This window comes from Spermophilus citellus (genome assembly GCF_964194105.1).
Source record: "Spermophilus citellus genome assembly, chromosome: 1".
Taxonomy (NCBI): Eukaryota; Metazoa; Chordata; class Mammalia; order Rodentia; family Sciuridae; genus Spermophilus; species Spermophilus citellus.
The window spans coordinates 2,446,428-2,465,123 of record NC_138182.1 but is presented as its reverse complement, the minus strand read 5'-3'; the positions used below and the strand labels follow the sequence as shown (position 1 = coordinate 2,465,123).

At 42.9% G+C, this 18,696-nt stretch overlaps 1 protein-coding gene across 7 annotated transcripts in view; it reads left to right on the top strand.

The window, feature by feature from the left end:
• ARHGEF7 (Rho guanine nucleotide exchange factor 7) overlaps positions 1-18,696 on the top strand; it is a 138,552-nt gene that overhangs the window by 31,514 nt on the left and 88,342 nt on the right. For 5 of the 7 annotated variants that reach the window (XR_014021933.1, XM_081294017.1, XM_081294019.1 and 2 more), the window contains exon 2: positions 82-168. Coding sequence is in view for 4 of the 7 variants with exons in the window: in XM_081294017.1 (XP_081150143.1) it covers positions 82-168 (87 nt within the window). In the remaining 3 variants the exon portion in view is untranslated. Of the gene's footprint in view, positions 1-6; positions 169-18,696 lie in introns of those variants that run through there. The other 2 variants (XM_081294022.1, XM_081294021.1) reach the window with 1 other exon arrangement.

Sequence of the window (18,696 nt, the reverse complement as noted above, 5' to 3'; positions counted from 1 at the left end):
GTGAGCGGAGCGGCGGCCGGGAGGCTCGGGGCCGCGCGGCCCGCCTGCCGCCGCGCTCAGCGCCCGCGCTATGTGTTGCAGGTCTACCCGGAGCCTCGGAGCGAGAGTGAGTGCCTGAGCAACATCCGCGAGTTCCTGCGTGCCTGCGGGGCCTCCCTGCGCCTGGAGGTGAGCGCGGCGGCGGGCGGGGCGGGGCGGGGCCGGGCGTCGGGAGAGGCGGGTCGCGAGGTCCGCTGGGCGCAGGAGGTCGAGATGGAACCGGGAGGATGGGGGGTGAGGGCTCGTGAGGGTCTGGAAAGTGGAGTGTCCCGAGGATCAGGGATGGGGGTCGTGAGGGCCCAAGGCGGGCGCGGGAGGGTCGGGGATGGGCATGGCTCGTGAAGGGGGTGGTGAGGGCCCACGGTGGCCGCGGGGCGGTCGGCGATGGGGGTCTGAAGGGTCGGGGTGCGCGCGGCAGGGCCGACTGCGGGGCCGTGGGGGCCTGTGTCAGGGCTCCGAGGACCAGGGTGGGGGCGTGAGCGTGAGGGGCGGACACGGGGACCGTGAGGTCACTCTCGCGGATGAAAGCCAAAGGTCAGCGTCCAGCGATGGGGGTCCATGAGGGTCGGGGTCGGAGATGAGGTTCGTGAAAGGCGGGACTCGGGTGGGCCTGGAGGGTCGCCCGTCCGGGTGCTTGTGGGAAGGCCGGGTGCGGGCTTCGTGAGGTTGGGGGCCAGCGACGGGGTCCGGAAGGTCATCGTCGCCTGTAGCGCCCAGCTTTGCCCTCCCGCCTGCGGGTGATGTGGAGTTTTGGGCACCTGCCGGGGCTGAGCTCTTGGTTGAGGGATTATATAGGACCCAAGTCCACGTGTGGCTTGGTTCTCAGCAGTGATCTGGCAAGGCTGGACTGAAATGAAGCGGACCTCAAACCCTGCTGGCCTCGCTCTTTTCTCTGCCTTTTCTTTCTCAGGCCAGTCATTAAGTGGTTTTACTGGATTCCTGATATTTCATGTTTGTTAGACAACTCTTATGGACCTGGGTTTGGGTTTCAAAACGTGATTTGGGGGAGCAAGCCTCGTGCATAAGATTCAAAAATCTAGCTTGGCCTTCCTTGGGAGCAGCAGGTTGATAGAATTGCTGTCTTTTTTGCTACTTACCATGCTTAGGTTTGTTTTTTATCTGAGAAATGAGGTAGGTTAACACAAGCTCCCAGATATCAGCACATGTATGAAAACATATCTGATTACCAAACAGATGATTTTCTTTCCTGAAAGTCTCTTATAGTAGGTTTCTGGGGGAAAAAACGTAGAAGCCATCAATTAATTTCCTTAATTGAAATTAGACACATAGGAATTTATGGGGATTTAAGTATTTATTTATTTATTATGTGGCGCTGAGGATCGAACCCAGTGCCTCAGGCCTCAACCACTGAGCTACAAACCCCAGCCCCAAAGTACTACTGTTTTTGTTAATGATTGTAAAAAATGTATTTTACCTTTGATGTGGGTAGGAAATATTACAAATAAGTGAAATAAGTGAGAAGTACTTAGGGGAGATCTCACAAATCCCTATGGCTCTTTAAGAGGGAGAAAGACATTGTTTGAATAGATCTTCCCATTCTTGTATCTGCCTTGTCTTTCATGGTTAAATTTCCTTATTAGGTTGTGATAACATGCTTTGTTAGTGGCAGTTTTTACTTTACTTTGACCTTTGCTGTAACATTTTATTATCCTTTTCAGACTACTGTTTTGTGTGTGTTACCATATTTTAAAACCTGCTTGCTTATTGAGATCATAACTTCAATATGAGACTTAAAGGAAGTTGAATGTTAAACCCTCATTTTAGTTTCCCAAAGGTTCCTGTTGATATGTGATGTGGTGCCTGTTTTTTATTTTTATTTTTTTAAAATATTTTTTTAGTTGTTGATGAACCTTTATTTTATTTATTTGTATGTGGTGCTGAGAATTGAACCCAGTGCGTCACACATGCTAGGCAAGCGCATTACCATTGAGCCACAACCGCAGCCCTGGTACCTGGGTTTTCTTTTTCTTTTCCTTTTTTTTAGTTTTCGGGGGACACAGCATCTTTATTTGTATGTGGTGCTGAGGATCAGACCCAGGCCGCTCGCATGCCAGGCGAGCGTGCTACTGCTTGAGCCACATCCCCAGCCCTGGTACCTGTTTTTAATGTTACAAATGTATATAAAGGGGCTGTAGAAGAATTTGTTAACTGACATGTCCCAGTCACCTACAGCAATGTTTGGCATAGAATAGGCCTTTGATAGGTATTTGTTATTGGTCAAATAAGCTTGACGTTGATAGCAATAGCTTTCTTTTAAAATGAAAAAGTCAATCGACTTATTTTGTCTCTTCCAGTCAATTTAAAGTTCAGCAGAGGCAATACTAACATTCTTTCAAATTCAATACATTATGCTTAAAACTCCTAATTACCTGAGATAATAAAAGCAAAAACAGTAAAAAGCACATGAAGAATTGTGTAATTGCGATGATGTTTTGGAAGTTCTCAAAGAAGGTACTCTGTCTAGCTCCAACTTGGGCTTCCCATTCTTGAGGAGATAGGCATGTTCTAAGAGGTCCTGTCTCCCATACAGAGCAGTACTTAGGAGAGCAGGGCTCTATGATCTTGACATGTGTTCTAGGATTTACACTTTCCATTTCTACCAAATTTTGAAGGGTGAGAGACTGAAAACATATACAAAATAAAATATATTTTTTTTGGTCCTAATTAATATCAGGGTTCTTTTCAGGAGTTATTTTAGTCTGAATTGTCTTTGGACTATTTTTTGTATGTATATTTTCTAGTTTATTACCAGTTTAAACTTGCCTAATAATTTCTTGAAAAGAGAATTTCACTGAAAGTGATTGTTGCTAGATCAGTTTCTTTAATGCATAAACATGTTAATTAGCTGAAAAATATCAGATGTCCTCCAATGGGTTGTTCTGATTATGAAAGGAGTTTTATAATTTAAAGGAATATTGTGCAGTTTGCATTTATTGTTAAACTTTGAGAAGTAGTGTACATTTTAAGATGAAAAAATTTTGTATTTGTATTTTTTTTATTTTAAAATTGGGCAATTCTGTGCCAGAAAGCAATGCATACAACTTAGTTGACCTCATTATTTTCTTATAACTTTTTATTTGCTACTTAGCTTGTCTTTTTTGAAACTTTTTTGTGTAGGACAGAAAAACTGGACACAGCAATGCCAGTTTCCTTCCATTTGTATTTAAAAAAAACAACCAAAATGATGATGATGAGTTAGAGTTTATGAAGTGACTAAGGCTAGTCAAGCAAATTGTAGATCATTTCTTCACATCAAGAGAAATCTGGAGTAGAATCTGTTTTCCAAGGTTTTGCTGTGTTACTTCCTGGACTCTTACTCAGTGTTGCAGCCATAAGGCTGTGTGTGCTTCAAATGATCACAGAGCATTCGCTGCTACAGTTTTCTCATGATACAGTGTTCTGTAGTTAAGCATCTGTAATCTACTGAGGCAGGTGAGCTGTAACTGTCAGAAGCAGAGGCTGCCTTCCCAGGAAAGCTGAATTTGGTTAAAACATTGTATGTGTAGCATGTTTGACTGCTTTTCATTCTAAGACCCAAAGTTAAGAACATATGATTCCATTTGACTATATGGTGGATTATTAATTTATGCCCAAACCAGTGTAACCTCAAGGATATTATCAGCAAAGTATTATGTAATATAATATAGCTGTTATATTATATTATATATTATTTTGGTTGTTGAAGAAAAATGTCTGTTTTTCTCACTAGTTATATTCATACATTCAGAGATAGTGTAATACCGTTTTTTAGTTATTGATTTTGAAAAGTTGACAGGAAAGATGGATGTTAGCATTGTTATAAATGCAGTATGTCAGTTTATTGACTTTTCAAGCTACTCAAAAGTTCAAATTGTAGTTACGAAGTGAGAGCTGAACTTGACTTGTACTGACATCCCCACCCCTCCAGTTTTCCTGGCACTGTTCTCTGCCCAGCTGGGTTAGGCCATCCTGAAAGGCAAGAGGTGATTGGTTGCCTTAGCAAGGGGACTCTTGGCAGATAATTTAATGTTGCCCAAGCTTTTCTGCTTAAGAACTGATTATGGATTCCCATACGATGTTACCATGATTGCTTTGGAAAAGAAAATACTTCAGGTAAAACTTAGGGTTGTCAAGAAGAAATATAGGAAATCTGTCAAATGCAAGTGGGCCTTTTCTGGAATTGGCATGTTTGACCTGGTAGTATGCTAACCCTCTCTCATTGACCTCTCCACCTACCTACTTGGCACACTACCTAATACTCAAGTTACCTGTTGCTTTAGGATTTTTTTAAACTATATTTTTAGTTCTAGATGGACACAATATCTTTATTTATTTATTTTTATGTGGTACTGAATCCAGTGCCTCACCCATGCGAGGCAGGTGCTCTACCGCTGAGCTACACCCCAGCCCTGGGATTTTTTTTTTTTTTTAATCAATTTAACTGTTCTTGTACATCAGTGGAAGTAATTCAAAGTCACAGATGGTTTAGAATAAATTTGTTCTTTTCTCACCCTTATTCTTGGGAAATTTTGCTTAGTTTTTTGATCTTAGATTATTAGTATGAAATGTAGACCAGCTATTATATAAAGTTTGCTTTACAACTAGCTTCTTACTGTTAGTATGTATGTGTATATATATATATATATATATATATATATATATATATATACACACACACACACACACACACACATATATATTTTATTTTTTAAATTTATATATGGCTACATGTATTTATGAGTACAGTGTGATGTGGTATATGAATAATTAAATTAAGTTAATCATATATTCATTGTCATATACTTATTTCTTTGTGGTGAGAATGTTTAAAATTTCTTTTAGCAGTCCTGACATATAGCAGTAATGCATATTTATTAACTGTAGTCACCATATTGTGCAGTAGTAGGTCACTGGAACTTATTCCTCCTCACTGAAACTTTGTACTCTTTGACCAACATCTCCTCTTTCACCTAGCCTTTAACAGCCCCTAGTAACTGCCAATTCTTCTCCTGAGTTAGACTCTTTTAGGTTTTACATGTAAGTGATATCATGCAGTGTCTTTCTGTGCCTGGCTTATTTGCTTACTATGATGTCCTTTAGGTTCATCCATGTAGTTGCAAATGGCAGAATTTCCTCCTTTTTTGAGACTGGATAGTATTTTATTGTATATATGTATCATATTTTCTTTCTCCATCCATTGATGCATATTTAGGTTATTTCTGTGTCTTGGCTTTTGTGAATGATGCAGCAGTGTACGTGTGAGTGCAGGTGTCTCTTCAACATACTGATTTCATTTCCCTTGGATATATACTCAGTAGTAGGATGGCTGTATCATATGGTAATTTTAATTTTAGGTTTTTGAGGAATCCATACTGATTTTCATAATGGTTGCTGTAGATTGTATTCCCATCAACTGAGCACAAATATTCCCTTTTTTCCACATTGTCACACCACTTATCTTTTGTCTTTTTGATGATAGACATTCTGACAAATAGGTGTGATGTTTTACATTGCATTTCCCTGATATATCTGTTTGCCATTTATGTATAGTTTTAGATAGGTTTATTTGGGTGTTTTACTCATTTTTTGATTGGGTTTTCTGGTTATTGAGTTGTTTCACTGTGTGAGTATCTTATATTTTGGATCTTAGCCCTTTGTCAAATATGTGGTTTGCAAATACTGTTTGCCACTTTCGCGGTTCTCTCTTTACTCTGTGGTTGTTTCATTCACTGTAGAGAAGCTTTTTTAAAAACCTACCTCTGGATTTGTTCTTTTTGCTCAGGATTGCTTTAGCTATTTGAGGTCTTATATGGTTTTGTATGAATTTTAGGAATTTTTTTTTCTATTTCTGTGAGGAATGCCATTAGAATTTTGATAGGGATTTCACTGAATCTTTAGTTGGCTTTGGGTAGCATGGATGTTTTAATATTTTTTTCACTACATAAACATAGTATGTCTTTCTATTTATTTATATTGTTTTCAGCTTTACCACTTTAGTTTTCAATATACAGACTTCTGTCTTGGTCAAATTTATTTGTAAATTTTTTGATGCTATTGTAAGTAAGATCGTGTTCTTCATTTGTTTTTCAGATAGTTTATTATTACTATATAGATGAGTTGCTAAGTTTCACACGTTGATTTTGTATTCTGTAACTTTACTGTATATTTTTTGGTGGAGTCTTTAGGATTTCCTGTATGTGGGAGCTTGCCATTAACAAACAGAGGTGTTCTTTCTTTCCTACTCCTTGGATGCTTTTTTCTTGGCTAATTGCTTGTCTAGTATCCCCAGTACGATGTCGAATAGAAGTGGTGTGGGTGAGCGTGCATTTCTTTTTTCTGATTGCAGAAGGAAGAGCTGTTTGGCTAGCACTTTGGCTTCAGGTTTTTTTCCCTGGCCTACAGGGGTGGTCTCATTCATGTCATAGATTTAAATCTTTGCCAACTCTGATGTTTTGCTTGTTTTTACCAAGTTTGCATCTTTTAGCTAGAAATCATTACTTTCTTAAACTTCTTCACTTCTGTCATCATCTACAATAATTGGTAGCTTCTCAGAGTAATTTTTCACAGAAAACTAAAATCAGTCACTTCATAAGAATTGTGAAGCAGACTTGTAGTGCTGTGGGTGCCGAATGGTAGGTCAGAGCACTTGCAGCTGGCTGTTGTAGTGTTGGTCTTCAGCAAACTCTGGGGACTTTCAGGGTCATTGTTTGCCTTTAGTAGTTGTCCATGAATGCCAGGGTTGGCTTCGGCAGGAGTGGGCAATTAGTGCAGTGGCCCTGAGCTCCTTCACAGGTTGCTATTCTGCTCTGCCACTTGCTAGCTGTGCCACCTGTGAAATGGGGAAATAATACCTGCCCTTTGTGTTGTGAGAATAAGTAAACTAATATAAAGCACCTTGAAGAGTACTCTTCAGGTTTGAGATGCTAAATAGAAATTAGCTATTATTGTAATCACTACCATTCTTTTTTGTTTGAACCATGTTGTGTATTTTGTTTTTAAGTTTTTTTCTAGTAATTCATATGTATTATAAAAAGTTCAGAAACAGAGAAATGTAAGGAAAAAATGAAAAATTATATAATGCTACCATCTGGATATAATCAGTGTTAAAATTAATAGTTATAGTTTATTTTTTTCCCATTGCACATATGTAAATATACTTTTAAAATACACATGACCTCATAGTATACATAATGTTTTGTAACGCTTTAACTTGATAGTGTGACTGATTTGGCATGTTGAATATTTGTCTATTAATTTTAATGCTGCCTCTTGATTAATAATCCCCAATTTTGAATGTTGAGGTAGTTTTAAGTTTTCACTACTGTGAACAGTGAAGTTTGTGATGGACTTTTTCTTTACCAAAACCTTTGTCTTTTATTAGTTTTATAGGGTAGATTTCCTGATGGGACACTGTAGGGTCAAAAGTAGAAACTTTTACAGGCTTTGAACACCTGCTACCATAGTGTCTGGAGAAATTTTGTCACTTTGCCTTGCCACAAGCAATATATGAGAATGTTTATTCCAAGGCTGCCCTGTGCCTGCCTGTGCCTGCCTGTGCCTGTCTCTCAGGGAGTAAAACCTCTTACCTTGCTTGTACAAACATTTCTGGGTACATGGTAAACTCAAGTGTTTTCTGCATTGGATTTAGTGGAGGAGGATGTGAAATAGAAGCTGTTAGAATAGGAATTAAGAGTTGAAATTTGCAGTGCTTCCTTCCAGCTTGGCACAAGTTCCTGGGTGAGGGGCTGACAGGGTGACGCTGGGCTGCTCTGCACAAGTAGAGCTCTGGCTAGTTTTCCTTTGTGCTGCTGCTGGTTTTTTCATCTTCTGCCCTTAAAGCTGAAGAGTTGGGAAGGAGTGAAGATGGCTGTCCAGCTGTGTAATGAGCTGGAGGGATTGAGAGTGAGGTTTTGGATAAGGAGTGACATTATCTGTTCCTAAATCACCATTTCTTCTCAATACTTCTGAAGGACAGAATCTTTTGCTTACTGTGTGGCTTTGCTTAATGCTCTATTCTTTTCTATATATTTTTGCCAAAGTTACAATTGAGATTTTGCCCCAAATAATAATTAAAAACACTGTTGGAAGAATTGAAACATGGAGGTTGTTTACACTGAAACTTAGTCAAAACTTGTTGATGCAGAATTAATTGACATACAACCAGAAGTGAGTCTGCTTTCTTCTAGGACTGAGATGCCCCACCCAGGTGTCATCTTCATCCTGGATTCAGATAGGTGTGTGATTAAGCCATTGACTGCAACTTTGCTTTGAAGGTTGAGGAAGCATCAGGGGTATGTTTGAGGTCACACATCATTCTTTATTTAAGTTGGACTCATTCTGTGCTGTTATCTTGGTAGGCTTGATTAGGAAACTGTATTTATTAGCTGACTTATTGAATAAACTCTTAGTGAGTTTATTCATGCCCATGCCAGAACTTAACTTAAGGAAGTTGAATTAAATTAGTTGATGAGAGTGTCATCTGGAAGAAGAATTGAGCAGTAGTAGTTCACTTTGTAGGTACTTAAAAGCAAAACCATTTCTACTTAGACATTGTAATTGTGTTTTAATTTTGCCAGGCAGTAGTATCCAGGGCTGCTCTCTGTATTCTCTCTCGGTGTTTTACCAAGCTTGTGTAGGGTGAGCATATATTATCAACTCTGTATCCACTCTTTTTTGTGTAGGTGTCTAGACTTCTCCCTTGATTTCAGATCTCTGGGATGTCTGTTTGTTTAGATCAGTGCTATCCAATAGAAATATGTGGGTCAAACACATGCTTTTTTATTTTCTTGTAGCTGTGTTAAAAAAGTAAAAAGGAACTTGAAGCTCTTTTTAGTAATGCATTCTGTTCTAAGCCATTATATCCATAAAATTATTATTTCAATGTGATTATATAAACATGTTAGTGAAAAATTTTGCTTTCTTTTATCACAACTAATTGTTCAGATCTGATGTGTGTGTGTTACAGTCACAGTACATCTCGGTTTGAAGTAGCCATATTGTGGGTGCTCAATAGCCCTGGTGGTGAGAGGCCACAGTGGAGTCTAGGTCATGCGAGAGGTGGGCAGGGGTGAGGAGTGGGGAATGAAGCCAGCATTTGCTGAGAAAAGCTGTGTGCCCAGTCTGCCTGAGGTGTCCATGTGCATTTGCTTGATCCTCACAGTGTTCTGAAGGAAAGGAGCAGTTCCCAATTCCTCAGATTAGGAGATTGGTATCCAGGGTGGAATTCTTTTTCTGCACCTAGTAGCTATGTTGCCCCTGGGCCTTGTTTTCTTCTTTTTAAGTAAGTAGAAACTTGGTGAGAAATGACCAGTAGCTACCAGAGCAGTGTTAAGGGTTGATTGAAGTAGTCTGATACTCAATAATTGTTGATTGTCCTTAGCATTTTAGCTGTCTTAGTGCTTGTGTGTGCCAGATGTGGATAGACACTGTGGGCGGGGGGGTTGGGGGGTGAGGATGGCTGGAGTCTCTGGCAAGGTTAAATCTGGTGAAGGAGATGAACTGCAGGATTCATGCATAGGTAATGAGAAAACAAGTGCTTCTTGAGGGTAAGACTTAAATACTGAAGAGCTTCAGATGGTTTGGGTCTGAGTGAGGGCTTCTTGGACATGGTGGTCCTGCATCCTCCAGGAGGGCAGAGGAGCACACCGTGGGCGCAGTGAACTTGTGTGGATGAGAGCAGAGGGCTCAGGGGAAAGGCTGGAGGGTTGTTAGATTAATGCCTTCTCAGGGTGGTAGGAATCTAGGAATGTAGTCTGAACTGGGGAGAGCTTGCTGATGTAGGTGTGGTGTGGTTGGATGTCCGGTTGAAAGAGAAAGTTTGAAGGAAGAAGTGTGTGGGGCAGGGAGGAGCATGGAGCTAGTCCTGTGCCTTCTCCATGCTGGGTGTGCAGGCTGTTGCTCCTCTCTCTGGCAGAGCCAGCCATATGTCCTGAGTAAACATCTGGTTCGTTTTTAGGTCAGACACATGGATGACATTCATTAAACACCATGGTAGTTAGGTCCTCCTTATTGTCAGACAGTCATGAGGAAGTACTCTGGGGAGATGGACTTTGTGGTCAAGTAGTGTGACATGCTCTCTTGGCTGCATGTATATGAGCTTAGAAGGGGCCAAGGGCACAGTGCCATCAGGTTGTGCTTTATGATGTCATATATCCAGGAAGACATATACACATCTTGAAAGATGAATTGTATTTACAGCCTCAGGTGGAAGTGTAGTTTTCCTGCCTCCCTCTTGACCCCAAAGGCAAGCTTTTTTTGGTATTTCTCTTGGTCTCTCCTTCCCTGTTTCTACATAGTATTTGTCCACTGTTTTTTTTTATTATTAATTTTAGTTATTAATTGTCTAAGGTGAGGTTATAGCTCTATAGGTTTCCCTTTGTCAACATCCCCTTCCTCCAGTTCAGGAGAATGTTTCGGTTTCTTTTTCCTGGAAGTATGACATGAAACCCCTTGGTGCCATGCCAGTTAGCCAGTGTCTTACGTATAGATGACTCTGTGATGGTGAGCTGTCACAGGTGTGAGAGACACACTTGAAGCCCTGCCTCCCTGAAGCACCGGTGTGTGCCAGTGTGCTCATGGACTCGCCTTTTTCAGAAATTGAGTCACCCTAGCAGTATTCTCATGTATCATCCTCTAGCAACTTCCTCTGCCTGATAGCAGGACCATACACAGGAGCCAGAATGAATGAAAAGTATTCAAGAGACAGAATGTTGGAACCATCTTTTCCTTGGGAAACCTGAGGAAGTAAAAGTGAGGTGGAACAGGTGTGAATATTCTCTGAGGCACATGTGGAATTCTGGTAGGGGGACAAGGTGTCAGAGTACTCTCTTTCTGACCTGCTGGTCTCTTGCATTGGGTGGAGGAGGGTCTGAGGCTGATCCTAGCTCCCCTGGCTCTTCTTTCCTGCTGGTGATAGGGAAACCTGCAGGGCTGAAATGGTAGGAGAACCAAGCTGCAAGGTCCACCTTCACCCGGACCTGCTTTTGGGCTGCGGCCCTTTCTGCTAACCACTGTGGTGAGTGATATCTGTTCTAGCTTCAGCACAGTGGGATTATGGAGTGAGGTCCCCTCCATCCCTGCTCTGCTATCCAGTCACCCAGCACTGTTACCATTCAAGCTCAGAGAATCTCCACCTGCCATGGAAGGTCTCAAGCAGTTCTTGCTACCTATAGGATAAACATGACTTTTCTCCTTATCTTTTTTTTAAATTTATATATAACAGCGGAATGCATTACAATTCTTATTACATATATAGAGCTCAATTTTTTCTATCTCTAGTTGTATACATAGTATATTCACATCCATTCGTGTCCTCATATATGTACTTATTACCCCATGTCCCCGCCCTTCCCCTCCTACCCCTCTGTCCTGTCTAGAGGACACAGAGAGAAAGGTGGTGAGAGAGTGGGCAGATGTTGTTAAGCCCCCCCCCCCCCCCACCTGCAGGACTCCTTGGGTGATCTTTTAGCCCAGAAAGTTTCATGTGAAGCTGGGCATGGTGGCACATGCCTCCAGTCTGGGAGAGTCTGGCCTGAAAGCACATGAAAGAATACAAAAAGAAAATGGAGGCAGACTTCATGGACCAGTGATGCTTTATTCAGCCCTGGAGGGACACATATTTTGGGGGAAAATGACATTGGGTCACACGAGGGTCTGGGTTTTATAGGGACTTAGCAAAGCCACATCATGGGAGACGTTAGTTACTTTTGGTGGGCTTTTTGGCAGATGGGGCCAGGTCATAGGAGGAGTTTTGATGGTGGAGTTAATTTAGGGAGGGGCAGGAGGACAGGTAGGGGAACTGTAAGGGTAGTTCCCCCCCCCCCCCCCCCCCGGGCCTATTGTCCATATCCTTCGTGGCCTAGGCAACTTAGGGAGACCGTGTCTCAAAATAAGAAAAGGGTTGAGGATGTAGCTCAGTGGTAAAGCAACTTTGGGTTCAGCCCCCAGCACTGCAAAACAAAGAAATAAACAAAAAGAAACAAACAAATAAGAAAATGAGGGGTAGGGAGATTATTCAGACAGTAGAATGGCTAGTGCAGAGGCTTGGAAGTGGAGCTGAGCACTGTGTATGACAGGCCAGTCATTCAGGAAGGGCTGAAGGAGGTGAGCCTGATGGCCACATGAGCTTCTGCTGCTGCAGCTGCAGGTGCCTCTACTGGGTTCTCTCTCCAGGACTGCCTTGAGTGCTTGACCCATTAACTCACAGAGCCCTTGCTATAACTCTGTGGATGCACTGTCCCCCTGTGTGGGTGAGGACATGGAGGCACAGAGGCCAAATGCTCATGGACACCATGGGCTGCAGACTGGTCCTAGAACCTCACTCTTCCCCAGGACTCTGCTGCCCCTCTGGAGGCCAAGGATGGAAGTGTGGGTTTTATTCTAATTGCTGCAAGAAACTGCATTGTGGGGGACTTCTGTTTTCTGTTTTGGTGCTGGAGATTGAGATCCAGGCCCCTGCACATGCCGAACACTTGCTGATTCTCTGAGCTGAACTCCCAGTGCCCTGCTGGAGGATGGCTATGTTGCCAAGGTGAAGAGTGAGCTGTACACAGTAATGTTTCTGCTGTCATTTTACTTTGCATGTTGAGGTCTGAGGGCAGGTTTGTTTCTGGAGAGCGTGGGTGACGTGGGACCTCTCTGATGTGGTCCCTGCTTCCTGACCTGCTCACAGCAGGCCCTAGGACTCATGGCAGCTCCTTTCCCTGGGTTGTCCTATGCTTCCTTCTCCTTTTTTTTTTTCAGGTTGTGCTGCCACCTGGTGGGATGGCCCACGTGACCACTGGGCCAGCATCCTGCCAGCCTGCCCCTTGTCACTTTCCTGCTTAACTGTACCTCTGGGAGGGTGCCAACAGGACAGAGCATGGCCAGGAGCTGACTGTACTGTAGTGGGTGGCATCCTTGTGGCCTGACCTCTCCTCCTGTTGTCCCACTCAGCTCTCCTTGATTTTTGGTTCTGGTCGCACCACACTATCTGAGATGTCCCTCTGTGTTCATGGGCTGGCTTATTTTTGATATGTGATCTGTACCTCCTGTACTCTGTGCTAGTTGTTGTAGCTTCATGAACATCAGCTCTCAGAAGTCATTTGGCTAGAGACTGAGACACTGAGAGGTCGTGAAGATAGCCCTTGGGCACCCGTGCTGGTGAGCATGAAGCCAGGCTTTTGAGTCTGGTTGTAGCCCATGTCCTTTTTATCTGCCCAAGGAGTGACCTTTTTTCCTTTTGTCCATCTGTAGAATCCTTATCTAAACCAGCTCAGAACACACGTTTGTTCTACTTCTTGCTTCTTTCTGTACAGATTCTGCTCTCTGCCTCTTTCTGTTTGTGGTATTTAATACCTGTTTCTCCCTTACCTGGTTTGTAAGCTTCTTGGGGGCATGGTAATGCCTTTCACAGAATAGGAACTGAATAGACATTTGTTGAACTGGTAAAAGCCTAACAGAATGCCTGGCTAGGGGCCCCAGGATATCCATGAGGGGTCATGGAATGCCCATCCAGGGGTCATGGGGGTACCCATTAGGGATCATGGGGACAGGTGGTAGAGGGGCTTTGGCATTCCTTCTACATTCTCTCACAATTTCAACTTTTCTCTTTATCCTTCCTACCCTGTTCACACTCTGCTGTTCTTTCTCAACCCTACTCAGTTTTCATATTTCACTCATTCTTTCAGGGCCTTGTTTCGTAAACTGGTTCTGACTCAGATAACTGAACAAGCAACCTCTTTATCTCTGTGTCAGGTAGCTTGGACTCTGGCATTCTACCAGGTGGGTGCTGCTGGTCACCACCGTGGAGTCGGTTTGAGAGGATAGGCAGCTGCTAGGTGGCTTGCTGCTCGTTGTTTTGTGTAGCCTGGCTGGTTGCTGACTTACTGGTACTGGCTTACTTGTGGTGGAGTGCAGTGAAGAGATCTGGGGTCCTGGAGACTTAATGCTGTAGTGTTTTAGAGTCAGAGATGACCTTAGCATGGACAGAAATTAGGTTTGGCAAAATTCTTTATGTCTGGGATAAGAGAAACTGATAAGATCCCCCAGAGGCAGCAGCAGGACAGAGTGCAAATTCTGTGTAGTCTCTTCCCTTGCCCATGGTGGTTCTGAGTTGGGGGTGACGCATCAGGAGGTGGTTCACAGCTGTGTCAGACTTGAAGGGGGACAGAGCATTCCCTCAGTCCCCACTGAGGGAGATGTTGGAGAGTCCTGAGAAGGTGGCTTATGCATAGTGAGGAAGTCCATGCATGATGCTGCTTCAGTATCCTTTTGTCCTTCACCCTGGAAGGAGCTCAGCTAAGCTCAAGTCAGGTATCCAAGGGAGGTGAGAAGCTCTCTCTTTGGCTAGGAGGGCTTCATGCAGGCAGTTGGGGACTGTCTCTTTGAGGAGGTGGGGTGGATCATACTTCCCAAAAGTCTGGACTGGGTTCCCCAGAGCTGTGCAGGTGATGTGAGGTTCTCTGCATGCTGTGTGGTTGTCATCTTAGGTAAAGTTGCCACTGCTCTGGTGCCACCTGTCTGGACTGGCCCAGCTGACCATACTTCTCCTAGCCTCAGAGTCATTGGCCTCTAGAGGTAAGACAGGGTGTTTTGTGTGTTACCCTGCGCTGTCTTGAGTGTGTTATTTACATAGCACTTTCCTGTTAGATATTGAATTAGGCTGTCGATGTTAGCCAAGAGTGGGGAAAAAACTTCACCCTGGATATATATTTTTTCCTACAAGTCTTTATGGAAAATGAGACCATAGCAATAAATGACCAATGGATGGGAGCAATGTGAATCTTGAATTTGCTTATAGGCATGGTATTGGAAATCCTGAAATAGTGTGCCTCCTGTTTCTTCTGTGGAAAATCCCGCAGTCTCCTCGTTATGTCTTTTTTTTTTTTTTTTTTTTTTTTCGAGAGAGAGAGAGAGAGAGAGAGAGAGAGAGAGAGAGAAAATTTTTAATATTTAGTTTGTTTTAGTTTTCGGTGGACACAACATCTTTGTTTGTATGTGGTGCTGAGGATCAAACCCAGGCCACAAGCATGCCAGGCAAGCGTGCTACCGCTTGAGCCACATCCCCAGCCCTCGTTATGTCTTGTTTTCCCCTACCCTGTGCTAGGGATGGAAACCAGGGCCTTCTATACACTGGGTAAACGCTCTACCACTGAGCCAACCCTTTTGTAAGTCTACTAAAATAGTTTTTTTTAAATTATCTTTTAGTCATCACCTTTATATTTTTATTTGAAAACAAATTGAGAAAACCTAGGGGCTGTTCTTTACTTTTTCTTGACAGGGACTTGCCCTGAAGCACTTTGACTCCATTGCCTCTGTGTCCTGGGAACTAGCTAGGGGACAGATTCCCAGTGAGCAAGTAAAATAACCCAGGTCCTTCTCAGACCATATTTAGATGTGAAATCTGCACCTAGACTGTTTTTAAAAATAGCTTTCTTATCCAGAATGTGTATTTCTGTCCAAATCTGATTTAGTCTGTATTGCATGTTTGACAGTTTAGAGAAACTGACTGGCTCTTTAGTTCTGTTGTGAAAATGCAGCATTAATTCCTGTGGCTGTTAACATTCTCCCACTTTACTCTGAGGGAGTAGCATTCTGATTTGTGCTCTGTAGAGAAGACTTACAGGTTAGATGGGGGCAGTACTCTTGGGGTTTAGAGCATGGGAGCTTTGAAAAAATCTTGACTCCAGGGTCCTGGAGAGTTGCTGACTTGGTTTAGAGCTGACCAGTTGAGACCTGCAGCCAGATCTTGCTGCCCAACTAGGGAGGGAGCCACCTGATTTTCTCAGGACTGTAGAAGCCAGAAGGCCTGCAGCCGAGAGCAGGTTGAGAGGAAAATACATTGCTTTCCAGCCCTCACCACCGAGTGAGGGCAGCCTTCTTGTGTGGGGTTGCTGCAGTGGGATGCATGAGGCACAGCAGAGGTCTCTGGGAAGTGATGTCAGCCTAGTGGAAGCATTGTCCATGGGATGCTTGCCTGTGAAAGACCTGTGGAAGACAAGTGTATGCTCTTATTTTGCTATTTCAAGGTTAGGCTGCAGATGCTAAGTAGATACTAGAGAGCCTCATCATCTGCTCGCTCTCGCGCGCGCGCGCGCTCTCTCTCTCTCTCTCTCTCTCTCTCTCTCTCTATATATATATATATATATATATATATATATATATATATATTCTCTCTCTCTCTCTCTCTCACACACACACACACACACACATATTTATATTGAAACATTTTGCAGAAGAACTGGAAGATTACCCTAGGAAATACCTAGTACCTCTCCACGCTTGGCAGTGTTGACCCTCTACTCTTTATGTTCTCTCTCTGTGAGTTCACACACATGCTTCATTTTGCTAATGGTTTAAACTACATCACAGACCTTGTGATACTTATTTCTGAATACTTCAATATGTATATCTTTAAAAAAGCACATTCTCTTGCATGACCTTGGTGAGGTTACCATACCTAAGACATTTCACATTGTTTTAATAATATTTTTATTATCTATTATTTTTATAATCCATGTTCGAGTTTCCACAGTAGTCTCAAAGTGACCTGCATAGCATTTTTTTAAATAGATTCTGAGTAAGGATTGTGCATTACATCTGGCTTAACATGTGTCTCTAGTTTGTTTTATCCTAGAACAGTTCCTCCATCTTTATCATTTTTGACTTTGAATTTTTTATTTTTTAGTTTCTGATGGACCTTTATTTTACTCATTTATTTATATGCTGAGAATTGAACTCAGTGCCTCACGTATGCTAGATAGGCGCTCTACCACTGAGCCACAACCCCAGCCCCTTGACTTTGACTTTTGAAGAATTCAGGTGGTATTGTTTTGTATGTGAGGTGCCCCACAAAGGCTCCTGAGTTCATTCAGGAATATTCAGAGGTGAAATGTTTGAGTTGTGAGAGTTGTAACCTAATCAGTCCATCCTATTTAGGATGAATTGACTGGGTGGTAACTGTAGGGCGTGGCTGGAGGAGTTAGGTCCCTGAGAGTATGCCCTGAAAAGGTGCATCTCCCCTGTCACTCTCTCCTCTCCCTCTCTGCTTCCTAGCTGCCATGAGCTGCATAGTTTTCCTCCACCTTATTCTTCTGCCATGATGTGCTGCCTCATGTTGGACCCACCATGTACCAAACCTCTGAAACCATGGGCCAAAATAAACTTTTCCTATTCTCTAAGTTGTTCTTGTTGGCTATTTTGGTCACAGTGATGAAAAGCTCCGTAACATGCCAGACATGTATCTTGTGGAGTGCCCTGCAGTCAAAGCCATGGTTTAATTCAGGTTGAATGTTTTCTGCAAGAATTCACATAAATGATGATCTGTGCTTTTCATTCTGTCGTGGCAGAAGGCACTTAATATCACTTCACTTCACTACTGGTGGTGCCGAGGTAGGTCACTAGGGTTTCTGTTGTATGGGTACCTCCACAATTGTCAGCTGCTGCTTCTATCTCTATTGAGGACTGTTCCCTGAGTTACATGCTACTTTGATGGTTGTCACTTGTACTCAGGCCTTTCGAGGTGATCCTACCCTTGGTATTGGGACTTCAAGTGTTGGTCAGTAAGGGGCATTGGAGGGTGGAGCTAGGCGTCCTTCTAGCTGAGCTAGAAGGCTGTGTGTACTCTGGGATGCGGGAGAGGAAGAAACATTCCTCTGCTTCCAGAAACTGAACATAATGTGATCATTTATGAACATGGCCGTCTACTTCTGAGCTCTCTGTGACTTTTACATGCTTTTCATTTTCAAGCAGAAGTCAGTCTCTGACTCTGAAGAGTCAGATGCCATCAATGAATTTGATCTATGTGAACTTCAGGTGTGATTAGAAAAAGTTATTGAGGAGGATGGAACAAATACACATAGGGCAACTATTTTATGCATGAGAAGAAATGTTGGAAATTCAGAAGAATCAGAAATGTAATAATTTTAACAAATGTATGCCAGCAGCTTACTAGTCATGGCTGCTGCTTCTGAGTTGCTCCTCAGGACCAGATCTGCCTCAAGTGACACTGAGAGGAAACTGAGGTATAGAGAGATTGTGCCATGTCCTGGGTCTCATGTGTATATAAGTTGATCTCTGAGTCTGGGTTTTGTGGGGAATCCACATCTTCTAAGTTTATATTACAGATGGCCTCTCACATGGCCATGTGTTGGTGGAAGGTCATAGACTCCTCTTGGGTATTGATCTTCATAGGGGTCACCCATGTAATACAGTTATGCATTTTGAACCTGCACTACAAAGCTGGAAGGAAACATACTTAAGATTTAGGATGTGTGTCTGCCAAAGCATTAGTTTTCAGCATACCCTGTCGTTTGGTTATGATGCATAACTCAGCCAGGAATGGTAGGTAAGTGTGTGTTTGCAGTCTACTGTCTCAAACTGTTTCACCAAGCCTGGATTTTATAATGCTTACTCTGACTTAAGTTAATGCAGTGACTTAATGTTACTGTTTTTGTAACTGTAACTGCAGTCACTTTCCTTGTTAGTCCAAGCAGGTGTGGTGTCTTGTCCCAGGTCCTGTTGTCATCTGTGTTCAGGTGACAGGCCTATAGGCATGCATTCCTAGCACTTGAAGGGGCGTGGAGTCAGGGGACCCCATGTAGGCTGTGTGGGAAACCTGTATCGCCCAGGCAGGACTCTGGTGTTCCCTGGTGCCTGTGACTTGGTTCTGCTTTTGTC